At 46.5% G+C, this 15,463-nt stretch overlaps 1 protein-coding gene across 2 annotated transcripts in view; it reads left to right on the forward strand.

The window, feature by feature from the left end:
• GRHL2 (grainyhead like transcription factor 2) overlaps positions 1-15,463 on the forward strand; it is a 133,133-nt gene that overhangs the window by 89,125 nt on the left and 28,545 nt on the right. For both annotated transcript variants that reach the window (XM_053247847.1, XM_053247848.1), the window contains exons 10-11: positions 12,309-12,396; positions 12,508-12,644. In XM_053247847.1, the coding sequence (XP_053103822.1) occupies positions 12,309-12,396; positions 12,508-12,644 (225 nt within the window). The remainder of the gene's footprint in view (positions 1-12,308; positions 12,397-12,507; positions 12,645-15,463) is intronic.

The following is a 15,463-nucleotide window of genomic DNA, read 5'->3' on the forward strand; positions in this document are numbered from 1 at the left end:
TGAGCACCCTTGGATATGTAAAAGGGGTGATTGGTTAATCGCTCCTTTGTAGCCTGTGCGGCACGGGAAGAATGATTGCCATGAACCCTGCTTCAGGACTTCTCCAACCTTTGGGCTGTGCGGTCCAGGGTGGACGAATGCCTAGAAGTATCCAGATCCTCTCTTACAGAAGGGGGGGTCGGCTTTGAAGGAATTGGGTGGAGTGTACCTGCCCATTCCCGAGCCAGGGTGTGTCGCCCAGTAGGGCGCTGGGTAGGATTTCAGAGTTCTGACCTGCTTCTATTGGCCCGCACTGTTCTGTAAGGGTGATTAATCACCTGGTGTTCCAGTCTGCCATGCTTTGTGTAATAGTTAACAAAGTTGTGGCCCTTTTCTTCCATACTAAGTCTACGTGTTTTCTTGAGCTGGGGTCTGGGGACAATGTTTAATTTTTGTTTTAAAATGTTTTTAAATTGTTAGTTGTTGTTTTATTGTTTTTAATTTGTTTTAGCTTTTCATTGTTTTATAAGTTGTTTTAATTGTAAACCGCCCTGAGCCATTTTGGAAGGGCGGGGTGTGTGTGTGTGTGTGTGTGTGTGTGTGTGTGTGTGTGTGTATAGATAGATAGATAGATAGATAGATAGATAGATAGATAGATAGATAGATAGAAAGCGTGCACGTGCTCACAAGTTTTTGGATGTCCGCTCAGTCAGTTTTAGATCCTACTCAGGTTGAATCAGGAAGGCCCCATTCTGAATCAGGTGCACAGATACTGCTTTGATACTGCCACCCAGAGCAAAACTCATTCCGCACAGAGATGAAAAAAATTAGAGGGACCACTGGTTCCTGCCTCCTGACATATAGCAAGGAGCTGGCTGCAGCATTTCCCACCAAGTACATCGACAAGGGCAGTCCTATGTAAAGCACATTACAGTAGCCAAGTCCAGAAATTTAAAGCAAAGGTGTGGATCATAACATTATTCTCAGGGCTCAACAATTCTTAGGAGCCAGTTTGCCATGGTTCCTGGAAATCTAAGCCAGGTGATGTATGGATGCAACCAGCAGAGAAATGATTAAGCAAGGTGGGGGCAGGTTGCTCCCTTCTTTTCCTGGTCTCATCCATATGGTTTGGGCAGGTGATAGACCAATTATACTAGGAGGAGGAGAGAGCAACCCACTCCACCTTGCTTGCTCATTCTTCCTGGCTGCTTTGGTCTAGGGATGTGCCTGAACCAGTCCAGAGGGCATTTTAGAGGCCTCCAAACCGGTTCGAATGTGGCCTGGTCCGGCGGTTTGGTGCCGGGGGGGGCGGTCTCTCGCTTTAAGGGCGGGGGGGTTGTACTTACCCCTCCTGCTGCTGTTCCCCCTCTGGCGCTCCGTTTTTCTGCAAGGTTTTGGGGGCGGCGGCATTCTTCCCTGCCGCCCCTGCCCCCGACATTTGCCGAAAATAGCGGAGATAGCCGCTGCGCATGTGCTCGCCGTGACCACGCACGTGTCTGCCTTGCACGTTGCGTGTGTGATGTGCGTACACAGCATGCGCATGCACAGCGGCTACTTCCGCTATTTCCGGCAAACAACGGGGGCAGGGGGGCAGGGAGGAACGTTGCTGCCCCAAAACTTTGCAGAAAAACGGAGTGCCAGAGGGGGGAAGTAGCGGGAGGGGTAACTACAACCCCCTGCCCTTAAAGCGAGACCCCCCTCGGTGCCAAACCGCGCCTCCGTGGTTCCATGCACATCCCTACTTTGGTCCATCATCTGCCTGAGTCAAATAGGCACAACCAGGAGGGAGATGTAGCAACCTGCTCCCACCTTGTTTGATTACTCTTCCTGCTAGTTGCATCCATCCATCACCTGCCTTAGGCTCCACGCTTAAATTTCCAGGCGCCGTAGCAAGCTAGCGCCTGGGAACTGTTGGCGCCTAAGAAGGTTGCTCCCTCTTCCTCCTGGTCATGTCTGTCCACCACCTGCCTGAGCCAGACAGAAGCAACCAGGAGGAGTAGTGAGAAAGCAAGATGGGCACAAGCAAGGCAGGGAGTCCCCCACTGCCGTGGAGCAGGGGGCATTGCTGGGGGGCAAGTGGTGTCTGCCCCCATGATGAATAGGGGGCAGTCTGGCTCCTAAATTCGGGGATGGCTCCTAGAGCCAAAGAGAAGCTCCCAAGGCCTGCTTATGATGATGATGGAATAATATGCTTATTTAAAAGGACAGACACAAGTGCACAATCTATTTGCAAAACAGATGTTGCTCTGTGTTCGACTCAGCAGATGCATTTGACGCTGCCGCACTCGGTGGGTGCTTGACAGCCAGAGTCGGAGATTTGCTTCCTCTCCGTTGCTGATCCAGCTACCCTTAATGCCCTATCACCCTCTGGAGAACATTTATTCCTTATTATCACAAAAGGATAGAAATTTTTGTATGCCTTAAATAGCGTTAAGCAGGTTGTCAAGGAAACTGCCACCACAATACTGAGTCAGTTTTAACATGAATTTATGGCGGAGAGCAGGCTGGAATTAGTAGTGGGGGGTGGGTGGGGTATTTTTGGCACTTACCGGTCTTCTTAAAACAACAGATATGCACCACTCTTTTAAAACGATGCAACGTTTCAGCTCTTATTTGATTTCAGCACAATAGCCGCTAGGCCTGTGCAAAGCTTCTGCTCCGAATCCCCACAATGGAGTGCTCTGTACAGCCCTCTGGCACCTCGTGGGGGCAACCATTTTCACTGTTGACCTCCACACACTGCTGTGCTCTCCCCAGCACTGGAGGGGGCCCATTTAAAGAGAAACAGAGCCCTGCTGAGCCCCAGTGGCACCTGGGAAGGCATGCTGGGAAGTGGAGGGACCTCTGTGAGGAAAGTGCTGGAAAAGACTCAACTTCCCAGCCCTCCCAGCCCGCCTTCCCAGATGTCACTGGAGCTTTGGTAGGATGGCAGTGTGGATGGCCTCTTCCTCCCCCCGCCCCCACACCCAGGCCTTGCCTTTGTCACTGCAGCTATTTGTGCTGAGGAGTGCTTATTTCCATGAGGAAGCCATTGAAAATGGCCTACAGTACAAAGGAACATAGGAAGCCGCCATATACAGAGTCAGACCTTTGGTCCATCTAGCTCAGCATTGTCCACACAGACTGGCAGCTGCTTAGCTGAGAGGAGAGCTGGCCTTGTGGTAGCAAGCATGACTTGTCCCCTTAGCTAAACAGGGTCTGCCCTGGTTGCATATGAAAGGGAGACTAGAAGTGTGAGCACTGTAAGACATTCCTCCTCAGGGGATGGAGCCACTCTGGGAAGAGCAGAAGGTTCCAAGTTCCCTCCCTGGCATCTCCAAGATAGGGCTGAGAGAGATTCCTGCCTGCAACCTTGGAGAAGCTGCTGCCTGTCTGTGAAGACAATACCGAGCTAGATAGACCAATGGTCTGACTCAGTATATGGCAGCTTCCTATGTTCCTATGTTCCTAGCAAAGGGAAGAAGTCATGCTTTCTACCACAAGACCAGCAACCACCATAGGTTAGGCTGTAGGGGAAAGACCAGGCTTAACTTGATACTCCTTGCCATGCTGCCCAACACTTTCAAAATGGCAGCAATAGCAGTGGCAAAGGTATAGGCTGTGAACATTGAGTTGAAGGCACAGGGGGAAATGGCAGACACCAGCTTGTTCGCTGGAGACTGGCAAGACGCAGCTGGGCTCCTACACACTTCTCAAAGCAGATTCATGTTAGAGAGTTGGGTTCTGAAGAAACCACTGAGAATCATAATTCATAACTGTAAGAGCATAAGAAGCTGCCTTATACCAAGGTAGACGATTGGTCCATCTAGCTCAGTACTGTCTACATCAGGGGTGCTCATCTTCGGCCCTCCTGCAGATGTTGGCTTACAACTCCCACAATCCCTGGCTATTGGGCACTCTGGCTAGGGATTATGGAAGTTGTAGTCCAAAAACAGCTGTGGGGGGAAGTTGAGCAGGCCTGGTCTACACTGACTGGCAGCAGCTTTTCCACGGTTGCAGGCAGGAGTCTCTCTCAGCCGTATCTTGGAGATGCCAGGGAGGGAGGGAACTTGGAACCTTCTGCATGCAAGTATGCAGATGCTCTTGCCAAAGCAGCCCCATCCCCTAAGGAGAACATCTTACAGTGCTCACATGTAGTCTATTACATGAATCTCCACCCCACGATGTTCCTTCAAGAGTTAAAGGTAACATTCATCCTTTATGTTCTGGTTAGGAATCATATACTACTACTGTTTATATACTGAAGCTATTCTCATGACCAGGAGAAATCGGGCTAAGGGAGCCTAGCCTGATTGCTCCTGGTTGTCTGCTGCCATAAGAGCCACACAGCTCCCAGCAGCAAACTTCCAAACGTACTCCTCCCCTTCAATGAGGTTAGCGGAGCGAGAGCTCCACTAACTCTGTCTGGTTGATCATGTGCTGCTGCGGCATGGCAACACACGAGGAGACCCCCACTAGGAGGCTAAAGCAAGCCTCCCGGCCCTGGGGGGTCTCTCCAGAATGCCTTGTGCATCCATGCGGGGCATCCTGGAACTTCTGGGGGCCGGCTGGCCCCTGATCCCCGCCACCCCTGCCAGCTCTGTGACGGAGGCGGCAATCGTGTGGGTGGCCGATCCGGCCGCCCGGGGACGGCTCCCTGCACTAACCCGAACGGTGCTTCACACCAATCCTGTGAAGCGCCTCACTGCTTTTCAACAAGTTCTCAAAGTGGCTTACCTAGAAACATTAAGTAGATAAATAAGATGTGTCCCGTCCCCCCCGTTTCCCAAGGACTCACAATCTAAAAAGAAACATAAGGCAGATACCAGCAACACCCACTGGGAAGATGCTGTGCTGGAACTGGGCCAGTTGCTCTCCCCCTGCTAAATATAAGAGAATCCACACTTTAAAAGGCACCTCTTGGCTCAGTTAGCAGGAGATAATCCAGCTGCCTTTGCAGTTCCAACACTCCTACCTCTCCTGAAGACAAACAGATCTGCATTGGACATACCCAGTATGAATAAGAGCCTGCGTGCACAGCCCACATGCATGATAGTTTCAGGTAATCGTAAAGAAACAGAAAACTGCTGCGAGCAGCGTGTGTGCTTATGAGATTCATGCACAAATTATTTCAAACGTTGCCATGCCGAGGACCGGAATGATGAAGATAATACTCAGATGACTAACAGAGCCCGATAAATATTAACATTCTAGGTTTCGCTATTTGAGACCCAGCAGGAAAGATCCTCCGCTGTGTGGAAATGCATTATGCCCATCCACCCCCACTCCGGCATTTTAAATCCATAGGTTCGTTAGGCTTCCCATCAGCTGGTGTCCCACTTTCTCCTCCTGCTAAGTGAGCAGGAAATGCTGTTAGGAAGGATAGCTTGTTTATCCTTTGCACCAGTTAAATAGTAACACAAAGAGGAAGGCAGTGGGGTACTGTTTATGGCCATTTAATGGGGGCTTTGGTATCAAGCTGGAAGAGCATCACTGCAGGTCTGGCTCTGCAGGGTGCTGGGTACCTGAAATCCTTATTCTCAGTGGTGATAAGCAAATGGTTTAACACTGAATGCTGCTAGTATTGGAAACAATCAGTTTAATCGCGCAGCTTAATAGCAGTGTTCGGTGTTGAATAACTCATTTGCCAGGCTTGCTTCGAAGCAAATGACTGGACTAGATGGCCTTTGTTGTCCCTCCAAACTATGAATCTGTGGGATTGTTCTGAAGTATTTCCACAGCTGCACACATCAGAGGGTCTCATTTTGTCAAGAGATTTTATGCTGAACTCAAGGCCAGCAAATGATCAGACGCTACTATTTTCATTTTGTCTGGATTTCTAACCCACCCTGTTCTGAAAGCTGCACTGCAGGTTTCTGCATCTGAAAATTGAAATCATTAGCAAGAAAATGAAGCTCCTATTTTCTGTGCAAGGGCTTGGCTTTCCAGCCAATAATGTGAATGGCCCCCCAGACTTCCGAGAGTTGTCATTCACTCAGTTACGAAGGAGGCAGACTCAGAAAAACGCAAAAGACTGGCCTTCATGTGGATCTCGATAGGGAATGATTCCAAAGATCCCTATCTGGTGAGAAAAAGTGGTTGTGTGGATGAGTTCTCAGTTTCCAAAAACCTTTCTTCACCAAGTGAGAGTTGAGGGTGCAGCCATCAGTGAGCCCCCTGTAGCCTGCCACAACACAGGCCTTTAAAAGCTGCTGCCAGTGGTGACCCTTCATTAAATGGGGAGGGGGGGCCCCGAGGGGTCAGCCTGGTCAGACTGTGTTATCTGTGGGGCCTGCTTCCAAGTGTCAGCAAAGGGCACTCTCTTTTTTCTAAAATGCCTTCCGTTTAAATGTAAATACCTTGCCAGGTAGGAAGAGGGCTGTACCTGAGTGTAGGAAAAAAGGCTCAGTGTTTGATAGTAGTGCTTTACCATCAGTCCTAACCAGCCACTTGCTATAGGTGGGCCCACCCTGAAAGAGTCCCTCTGGCATATAAGGAGAAACATTAGGTGCACACTTCCCCTCCTTTGTAAGTGCCATAAGGCCCATCCACGCATTATGTTCAACACTTGTACGCTGAGCATACAGTGTACTCAGGTGCAGATCTGTATGCAGATACAGTCATTTACATGTTATGCTGAATGCAGGTACAGAAGTTCACTCCTATCTCTACCATGCATTTGAAGGGCCTTTATCCAGGTTCATATTTAAAATGAACACAGGTACAGTCATTCACACAAACACGTGTACAGGCATCTGTACATATGTACAGTATAATGTCTGAATCAAGCTATAGAATCATAGCATGTTAGAGTTGGAAGGGACCTTGGACATCTTCTATCCCAACTCCTGCTCTGTATAGGAAGCTGTATCCCTGATGGATGTCCCTCCAGCCTTTATTTGAAAACCTCTAGAGAAGGGCAGCCCAGCCCACCACTGCTCAAGTTAAACTGTTCTACTGTTGAACAGCTCTTAGAGTTAGGAAATGCCTCCTAATGTCTAGCCTAAATCTACTGCATTGTAATTTCAACCCATTCATTCTAGTTCTGCCCTCCAAGTAACAGAGGTCACAGCGTCACACCCATTAAATATCTGCTGAAACAAGGATCAGTGACCCTGACTCTCCCACCACTCAAAACAGTCAACTGAACTCCCAGCCTAGTCTCTCTTGCCAACAAAGAGTGCCAGAGTTTCTTCTAGTCTTAAGGATCGACTTCTGAGTAGTCCTGCCAAAGTCTCAGACAGGGCCGGCCTGTCCGCTAGGCAGGGAGGGATGTCGGTGGCCTGGGTCATGAGACAAAAAGTATTTTTGAAACGCCTTTTTAAAAGGCCTGGGTGTACAGAAAGAAAAGTCTTCAGTGGTGTCTAGAATAACAAAGTAATGGTGCCGGGCAAGCCATAAATGGTGTGCCACCACTGAAAAGGCCCTCTCCCTAGTAGCCATCTGCTTCACCTCATTTGGCTGGGGTACTTGGAGCAGGGCTTCTGAAGACGATCCCAAGGTCCGGATAGGAACATATGAGGCAAGGTACTCTCTCAGGTAACCTGACCTCAAAGGCAGACTAAAGGGGGGAAAGATAGTGATTGATACATACATACATACATACATACATACATACATACATATGAACAGCCCTGCTGGATCAGGCCTGAGGCCTATTTAGTTCAGCATCCTGTTTCACACAGAAGCCCACCAGATGCCTCTGGGGAGCCCACAGGCAAGAGGTGAGGATATGCCCTCTCTCCTGCTGTTACTTCCCTACAACTGGTATTGAGAGGCATCGTGCCTCTGAGGCTGGAGGTAGCCTAAAGTCACCAGACTAGTGGCCATTGATAGACCTGCCCTCCATGAATTTGTCTAAGCCCTTTTAAAGCCATCCAAGCTATTGGCCATCACCATGTCCCATGGCAAAGAATTCCATAGATTAATTACATGCTGTGTGAAAAACTTCCTCTTGTTGGTCCTAAATTTCCCAACCTTCAGTTTCATGGGATGACCCTTGGTTCTAGTGTTATGAGAGAGGGATAAAAATTTCTCTGTCCACCATCTCCACCAGAGTTCCCTCTAAGGTGTATGCACATGTGCGCGCTGACAAGTTTTTTGATGTCCGCTCAGTTAATCTTAGATCCCGCTCAGGTTGAATCAGGAAGGCCCCATTCTGAATGCATGTGTGCACGTATTATCATGATACTGCTGCTCAGAACAAAATTCATTCCGCACACAGATGAAACAAATTAGAGAGAACACTGCTCTCCACTCCATGCATAATTTTATACAGCTTGATCATGTCTCCCCTTAGTCGTCTCTTTTCCAAGGTAAAGAGCACCAGAGGCTGTAGCCTTGCCCCATAAGGAAGGTGCTCCAGGTGATGCTTTGGTTTAAGAGATGAGAGCATTGTGGACACGTAAGCCAATTCCCCTGCCTGCCCCCCCCCTTGCATGTTTTCAGTTTTGTTGTTTGTTTTTGCTCCTTCCTTCCTGAATGTCCTATTTGTTCAGTTTATTGTGCATTTGCTGGTGATCTTTCCTGTTTCTTTATTGTCTTAGAAACATTAGTTGCTCTCTCAATGGTTGGTTTCCTAAGTGAGTATTCTTATACTGAGCAGATTAAATGTCTGTTTCTTCTTTAAATGCCACATTAGTCACTTCAGAAGAGGTGCTCTGCTCTTTATTGTGTACATAGTCACATGAAATTCCATAGTAATGTATTTACATACTGTTGGCCAATGACTGCAAAAGAGTTCTTAGGCCTACTAAGTCAACAGAGAGAGATCTTAAAGTCCCACAGGGCAGGTCTCTGTGTTTTAAAATGTCTTTCTGAAAGCCTGAATGCAATAGCTTGTGGGCCTCCATGATGATCTGCATTATAGCTTAGGGATGTGCACAAAATGCAAATGCCTGGATCATTTTGTCGGAACAACGGACCGAGCCGATTGTTCCAAAGAAATGAGCTTGGAATGTTCTGAGTGTTCCGGGTGCCATTTTGGAGGGCTGTTTTTGGGGGGAGAGCTGGTCTACTGATTGGGGTTTGCGGGTATGAATGAATGAATGAATTTATTACCGTCAGTGACCAGCAATCAGCAAAGAAAATAAAAGTAGCAAAAGATAAAGCCAAAATAAGATCAAAACAACAGAGCTAGATAATAGAACATCAAAGTATACAGAGATCTCAATTACAATTAGTCAGTTGCTCCTGTCTCAATTTACAAGCTGCTGCACAGAATCTTGCTACGCCAGCAGTAATGGCTATATACTGGTCTGCCATAGGAAGGAGATCACATATTCTTCCGATTGAATATGCTGGTGTATTTTTAAAAAGTGGTTCAATCCAGGCAATACAAACGTCCCTATAATATGAACAATATAGAAGAACACGTGAAATGGTTTCAATATTGCCCGAACCACATGGACATAGCCGGTTCCTGAGCAGTATTTTCTTAAATCTGCCATCCAAAAGGGCAGAAGGCAGGGCATTAATCCACACCAGTGAGAAAGCTCTCCTCTGATTTAAAGTGGTCAAATTTGTGAGGTACGCAGCTGGATGAGGGTAGTTTGGGAAGCCATCTGGAATACTACTAGGAGCAACAGAACTTAAATCAACTTGCTTCTCCATATCCACTATTCATTGTTTAACAATTTATTTGGCAGCATCATATCTGATGCCCCCCTACCCTGGAACTCTCTTCCCCCTCAATTCAGTCTGCCTCCTCCCTTTCAGTCTTTACATTCTTATTGAAGACATTTCTTTTCCACCAGGCGTTTGCCCTTTAAGTTTTTTATTTTTTGTTTGTCTCTGATGTTGTTCTTGCTTTGTACACCACCCTGAGTCTGTGGATTGGGCAGTGTATTATATCTATCTATCTATCTATCTATCTATCTATCTATCTATCTATCTATCTATCTATCCCAATGAAAATAAGTATTGTGAAGAGAGGCCATATCTACCTAATTTATCATCACAGAGGCTCTTACACCAGTTAGAGTGGAACTCATCTTTCAGTACCAGGGGGGCAAGGCCTTGATGGCAGAAATGTAATTTGAGCCAATAGTTAAATGTATAAAGCCATCCCTGGGCCTCGACTCTGGTTAAACTTGCTTCTAGGCGTAAGATGGCAAGGGGTTGGTGGGTACACCTGGCCTCCGCTCCAGACTTAGCACATCGGCCTGCCTCTGGTCTACCCATCTACCAGGTAGACCCGTCCTCCGAGGCGGGCCAATGCACTAAGCCTGGGGTGGATGCCCGGTCTACCTGCCTCACACGGTGGGTAGATCAGCCCTCCAAGGCTAGTACAGACAAAGTCCAGTGGTGCATCAGTGCAGTAAACATAATCTGATGGGTGTGCAAATGGACTCCCCATGAATATTTGTTCTCTGCTTTTTCATTTGTTTTCCATATATACTTGCTCAAATGTATGCATAATGGTACATATGAATGTAAGAAGAGCCTTTTTGGATCAGGCCTATCTAATCCAGCACCTTGTTTCACAGTGACCCGCCAAGTGCCTTGGGAAGCCCCACAACTAGGAGATGAAGGCATGGCCCCTCTCTTGCCACTTCTCTGCAACTGGTATTCGGAGGCATCTTGCCTCTGAACATGGAGGTAGCTTATCGCCATTAGGACTAGTAGCCATTGATAGACTTGTCCTCTGTGAATTTGGCTAAGTCCTTCTGAAAGACATCCAAGCCGTTGGCCATCACCACATCCCATGGCAGAGAATTCCATCCAGGGGTATAGCTATAAATGAGCGAATGGATTCAAAGAACCCTGGCCCCCTGAGTTCCTGAGGGCCCCTCAGCTCCACCCCTCCCTATCTTCTTCACTATCTCCCTCACTCCAAGGGGCCGCCAGAGAAAGGGGTGAACACGGGCCCCCTCCCCTAGCTATGCCCCTGATTCCATAGATTAATTATCTGCTGAGTAAAAAAGTACTTCCTTTTGTTGGTACTCAGTTTCCTGGTAATCCGTTTCATGGGATGATTCCTGGTTCTCATGCTGCAAGAGGGGGACAAGAACTTCTCCTTATCCACTTGCAAGGAGATAAGAACAGCTCTACTGGATCAGATGCAAGGTCGATCTAGTCCAGCATTCTGTTTCCCAGATGCGCCTGGAAAGTCCACAAGCAGGAGATGAAGGCATGCCCTCTCTCCTGTTCCTGCTCCCCTGCAACTGGTATTCAGAGGCATCCTGCTTCTGAGCCTGGGGGTTGTGTGTCATCTGCTATAGTATGGTGGGTAAAGTACTATGTTCCTCTCTGACATGCAATGACTTCTGATGCAGAAAATCGATGTCCTGGATTGGGAAAATCAGAAATGTCTGGATGTGGCACTGGCCACAAAGGGTTCTTCATCTAAGCAAAATTACAGGTTCTGAAGCTCTCCTCACATGAGGGAGGAAGGCAGGAGCAAAAGCAAGCAATATCAAAGAGCAAACACACTCTCCCTCCCCATTGATTCTCAAACAAGTGTTTACTTGAGGCCAAAGGACGTGACATGCTCAGTAGCCACAGGTGCGGTCATAGCAGAGCCATGCCCCTTAAGAGTCAGTGGGCTGGGCATTAAAAAGTCCCTGGTGGCTGCATAAGGCCGCTGTGGCCTCATTTAAGAAACCATAGTTGTGCAGGTGAGGCATAATAATAAGAGGCAGAGTGATGTGGAGGTTAGAATATTGGGCTAGTACTGCGGATACTCAGGTTCAAATCCACAGTCAGCTTATGGGATGAACCTGTGCCAATTGCTCTCTGACAGCCAAATCTACCTCACAGGGTTATTGTAAAGATAAAATGGGGGTGAATGATTATACCATCATGAACTCCTTGTAGGAGGGCAGGATATAAATCTATAATGAAATGATATGGTGGGTATAAGCAAGCAAGCAAACAAACAAGCTTGAGAATTGGTTCTGGTCCACGTAATTAAACAAAGAAACAGTACAGTGTTCCTTCTAATTTGTTTGATCTCTGTGCGGAATGAGTTTTGTTCTTGGTGGCAGTATCAAGACAGTGTGTGCACACCTGCATTCAGAGTGGGGCCTTCCTGATTCAACCTGAGCAGGATCTAAAATTAACTGAGTGGACATCAAAAAACCTGTGAGCGGGTGCGCACATGCACACGCCTTAGAGGGAACACTGACCCAGTATGGCTTGGTTCAACACTCTGGAAGTATTTTGTTTGGGGTGTTGTTGTTGTTCACTTAAAAAAAGGAAATGGAAAGAAAAGACCTGGATACTGCCTGTAATCCAAAGTGGAGAATTCCAGCCACATTGACTGGATGGGGCATAACAGCTATGAAGCCCTTTATCCCTATTACATGGAGGGACCTAGTTTATCCTCATCTCTGTGCTTCTCATGACAGGGAGCTGAGAGGAAAATCCGAGACGAAGAGAGGAAGCAAAACAGGAAGAAAGCAAAAGGCCAGCCATCTCAACCCCCCTGTAGCAATGGTGAGGAAGATCCCCCCCTCCCTCCCTCCCTCCCTCCCATCTGTATGGTGCTCACCTGCTCTTATCACGCTATCCCAATCACTAAACTTTGTCCTTGATTCTCATGAGCAGCTGAAGGGAAACTGACCACTGCCACCCTCCAGAAGAAGAGTGACATCACTTACTTCAAAACAATGACGGACCTGGACTCACAGCCTGTTCTCTTCATACCAGACGTTCACTTTGGGAATCTCCAAAGGACTGGGCAGGTAGGAAGCTGGGCAAAGCACAAATGCCTCATCTTGGTTCAAGTGTTATATCATTAGCAGGCTTTTTGGTACCTTGCTTCTGGAAAAGGGTAACTTTGCATATCAACAATTGATGTACTGTAGGAAGTTCAGAAATAAATGGCTGTAATCCAGCCCTTTACTTGGTTACTCTTAGATGAAAGGAATTGAGGATTGAAGCAAATGGTGCTTAACTTGTTCATTGAAGGAAAATTAATGTTCAGAAGTTTGAAATGGCTGTTAACACAGTCAGAATTAAGAGGTTGTTCTTATGGCCACTCTTGGTTGTTTGTCTGTGCCCCCCTATGCCTCAACTCTTGCTTTGGGTTAACATTATCAGAGTAGTGCTAATGTCACCCATGCCTTTGCTACAGAGAGAACTACATCCCCTATAGAAAGCAAAACACAAGGAGAACTTGGGGAGATTCTTATAGGACTTCACAAGAGATTGTGGACCTGTACATTAACTATGTTGGAACAATAACTGAAGTTAACTCCCCTGAGGCCTTTTTGCCTTTGTAAATGGGAATGCAGCCTGTGTGAGGAGACCTCTGTTCCTAAAAGAAACTTGTGTTTTAAAATATATTTTACAGAAAGGAAAATCTAGGGGAGTACCACAGTCTTAACCTTCCACAAATCAAGCCTCTAAACTGAAGACCATCTTGCTCTAAGGAGAAGGGACAGACACTACCTATCAGATGATCTGATTTAAGGGCATAACATGAAACGATCTAGCACTTTAAAAGTCTCTTTGTTATTGCTTAGGTTTTTTATGACTGGTTATGGTTTTAATGCTTTGATGTAAACTGCTTTGGGCGATTTGCTGGAAAACAAATACAAATACAAATTCGACAAATATTTATATACTGCTTCTCAATAAAAGTTCCGAAAGTGGTTTACATAGATATAAATAAATAACAATCAATCAGTAACAAATAAAGGTCCACTGCCTGATCTTCTTAACCATGGTTAGGAAATCAGGAATGCTCCACAAATTCTCACAGTCGTCCGTCGTCGTCGTCCCCCTTCCGTCTCATCTCATGTGCAAATTCCCCCTTCCTCTCATTTTCAGAGCTAACCAGGGTTTGATGTAGTACATGTATCTCTGGGAGTATGAGAGACACAGGCAGGAGGTACAGGATGAGGGTGAAGAGGGGAAAGAAGAAGGTAGTTCCTAAACAAATATGCAGCCAGTGTTGTAGCCTGAGGAGCATGTTTGGCAAATAAGAGCATCTGTAGTGAAAGTCCAGAATCTTTACAGGTTCATAAAGCACCTAGCTATAAACCCAGTTATTTGGCAGCCACAATCTTCCCTCCTACTAAGGGTTATCCTCACAATTAGGGTTTTCATATGCAGAGGCGTATCTAGGGAAAATAGCGCCTAGGGCAAGCACTGAAATTGCGCCCCCCTGTCCAAACATCTGACACCCATCTTTCAGATAACTTTACCATAATATCAGCTCAAAAATACAAGTCAAGCTCGTTAATCTTTTAATATTTCAAAAACTATTTAGCAGTGGACATAGCCAGACCAAAAAGTGCTGGAAAACTACACATTTCAGTATGCTGGGGCTCATGAAATACCCAAATACTATGTTGAGGTGTACTTGGGAAACTAAACAGAAGTGCCTGTCTAATTCTCTACTATGCATTGTAGCATCTCTATTACACAAGTTTTAAAAATAAATGGAGAATTTGACTTTTTCCAGATACTCTGAAAATAGTTAAAGGATATGCAGAGTAAACTGTGTCACTGCTTGGAATATATTTTAGTATTTCAGAAAGACAGTTAAAATGAGAGAAAGAGAGAACGAAACTCCCAGTGGGTCTTAATCCTAAGGATTTCACACTGATTCAAAGACAAACTCACCATTAATAGCCATATAATTAAGACATCACATTTAACCAACATCACAAGAAGCAAAGTAAGAGCAAATGAATACAATCCTAGCTCATAAGCTTCAGCTCAGTATTCACAAGCCCTGATTCTCTGTACATAGTGCCAATCTGAATATGTGTACAGTGACATATTATATTTTTAAAAAAAAACAAACAAACCTGTAACCCCTTTGGGGGGCTTCCTAAAGGCTGTGGGGGGGTCTGCAAAGTCCCCCTCCCCCCACTGGCCTCTAGGGCCTCACAGGGACCATTTGAGTATGTGTGGTGGCCATTTTAAAAAATATTTGGGTTTTTTTTAAATGGCAGCTGAAAACAAAATGGCCACCGTGCATACTCAAATGGCCTCTGCGAGGCCTGGCATGGTCTAGGGCCTCACAGAGGCCATTTGAGCATGCGTGGTGGCCATTTTGTTTTTGGTGGCCATTAAAAAAAATAAAAATGGCGCCCCCCTTCAAGTGGTGCCCGGGGCACATGCCCTGCCTGCCCCACCCTAGATACGCCCCTGTTCATATGTCTCCCCGCTTCCTTTCTTTTCACCCTCCCGCCTTGTCTGCCTCACTCTCTCTTCTCCTGTCTCTTTATTGCCCTCTTTTCCTGTCTTTCTATCTTGCATCTTCCTCTTCTTAAAACCATGGCAAAAAAAATTGATCCATTGCACAGTGCTGCAGTATTTATGTTTCCCAGCAATCCTTTGGCATGCTGCATTTTGTGTGGCACTGGGTTCAGCCCTCCTACCTTTGGCCAACATCACCTGACATTGTTGTCAGTCCTAGGGAAAAATTCATTTCCCTTGTTTCCTATATTTAAGAATGCAGTGAGAGTCTGCAGTATATTAGGGCAAAGAAAATGATCAGTAGAGCTATCGGCATCTGACTAGAATGTTCAGTGTTAGCAATATTTAC

This window comes from Hemicordylus capensis, chromosome 4 (assembly GCF_027244095.1).
Source record: "Hemicordylus capensis ecotype Gifberg chromosome 4, rHemCap1.1.pri, whole genome shotgun sequence".
Lineage (NCBI taxonomy): Eukaryota > Metazoa > Chordata > Lepidosauria > Squamata > Cordylidae > Hemicordylus > Hemicordylus capensis.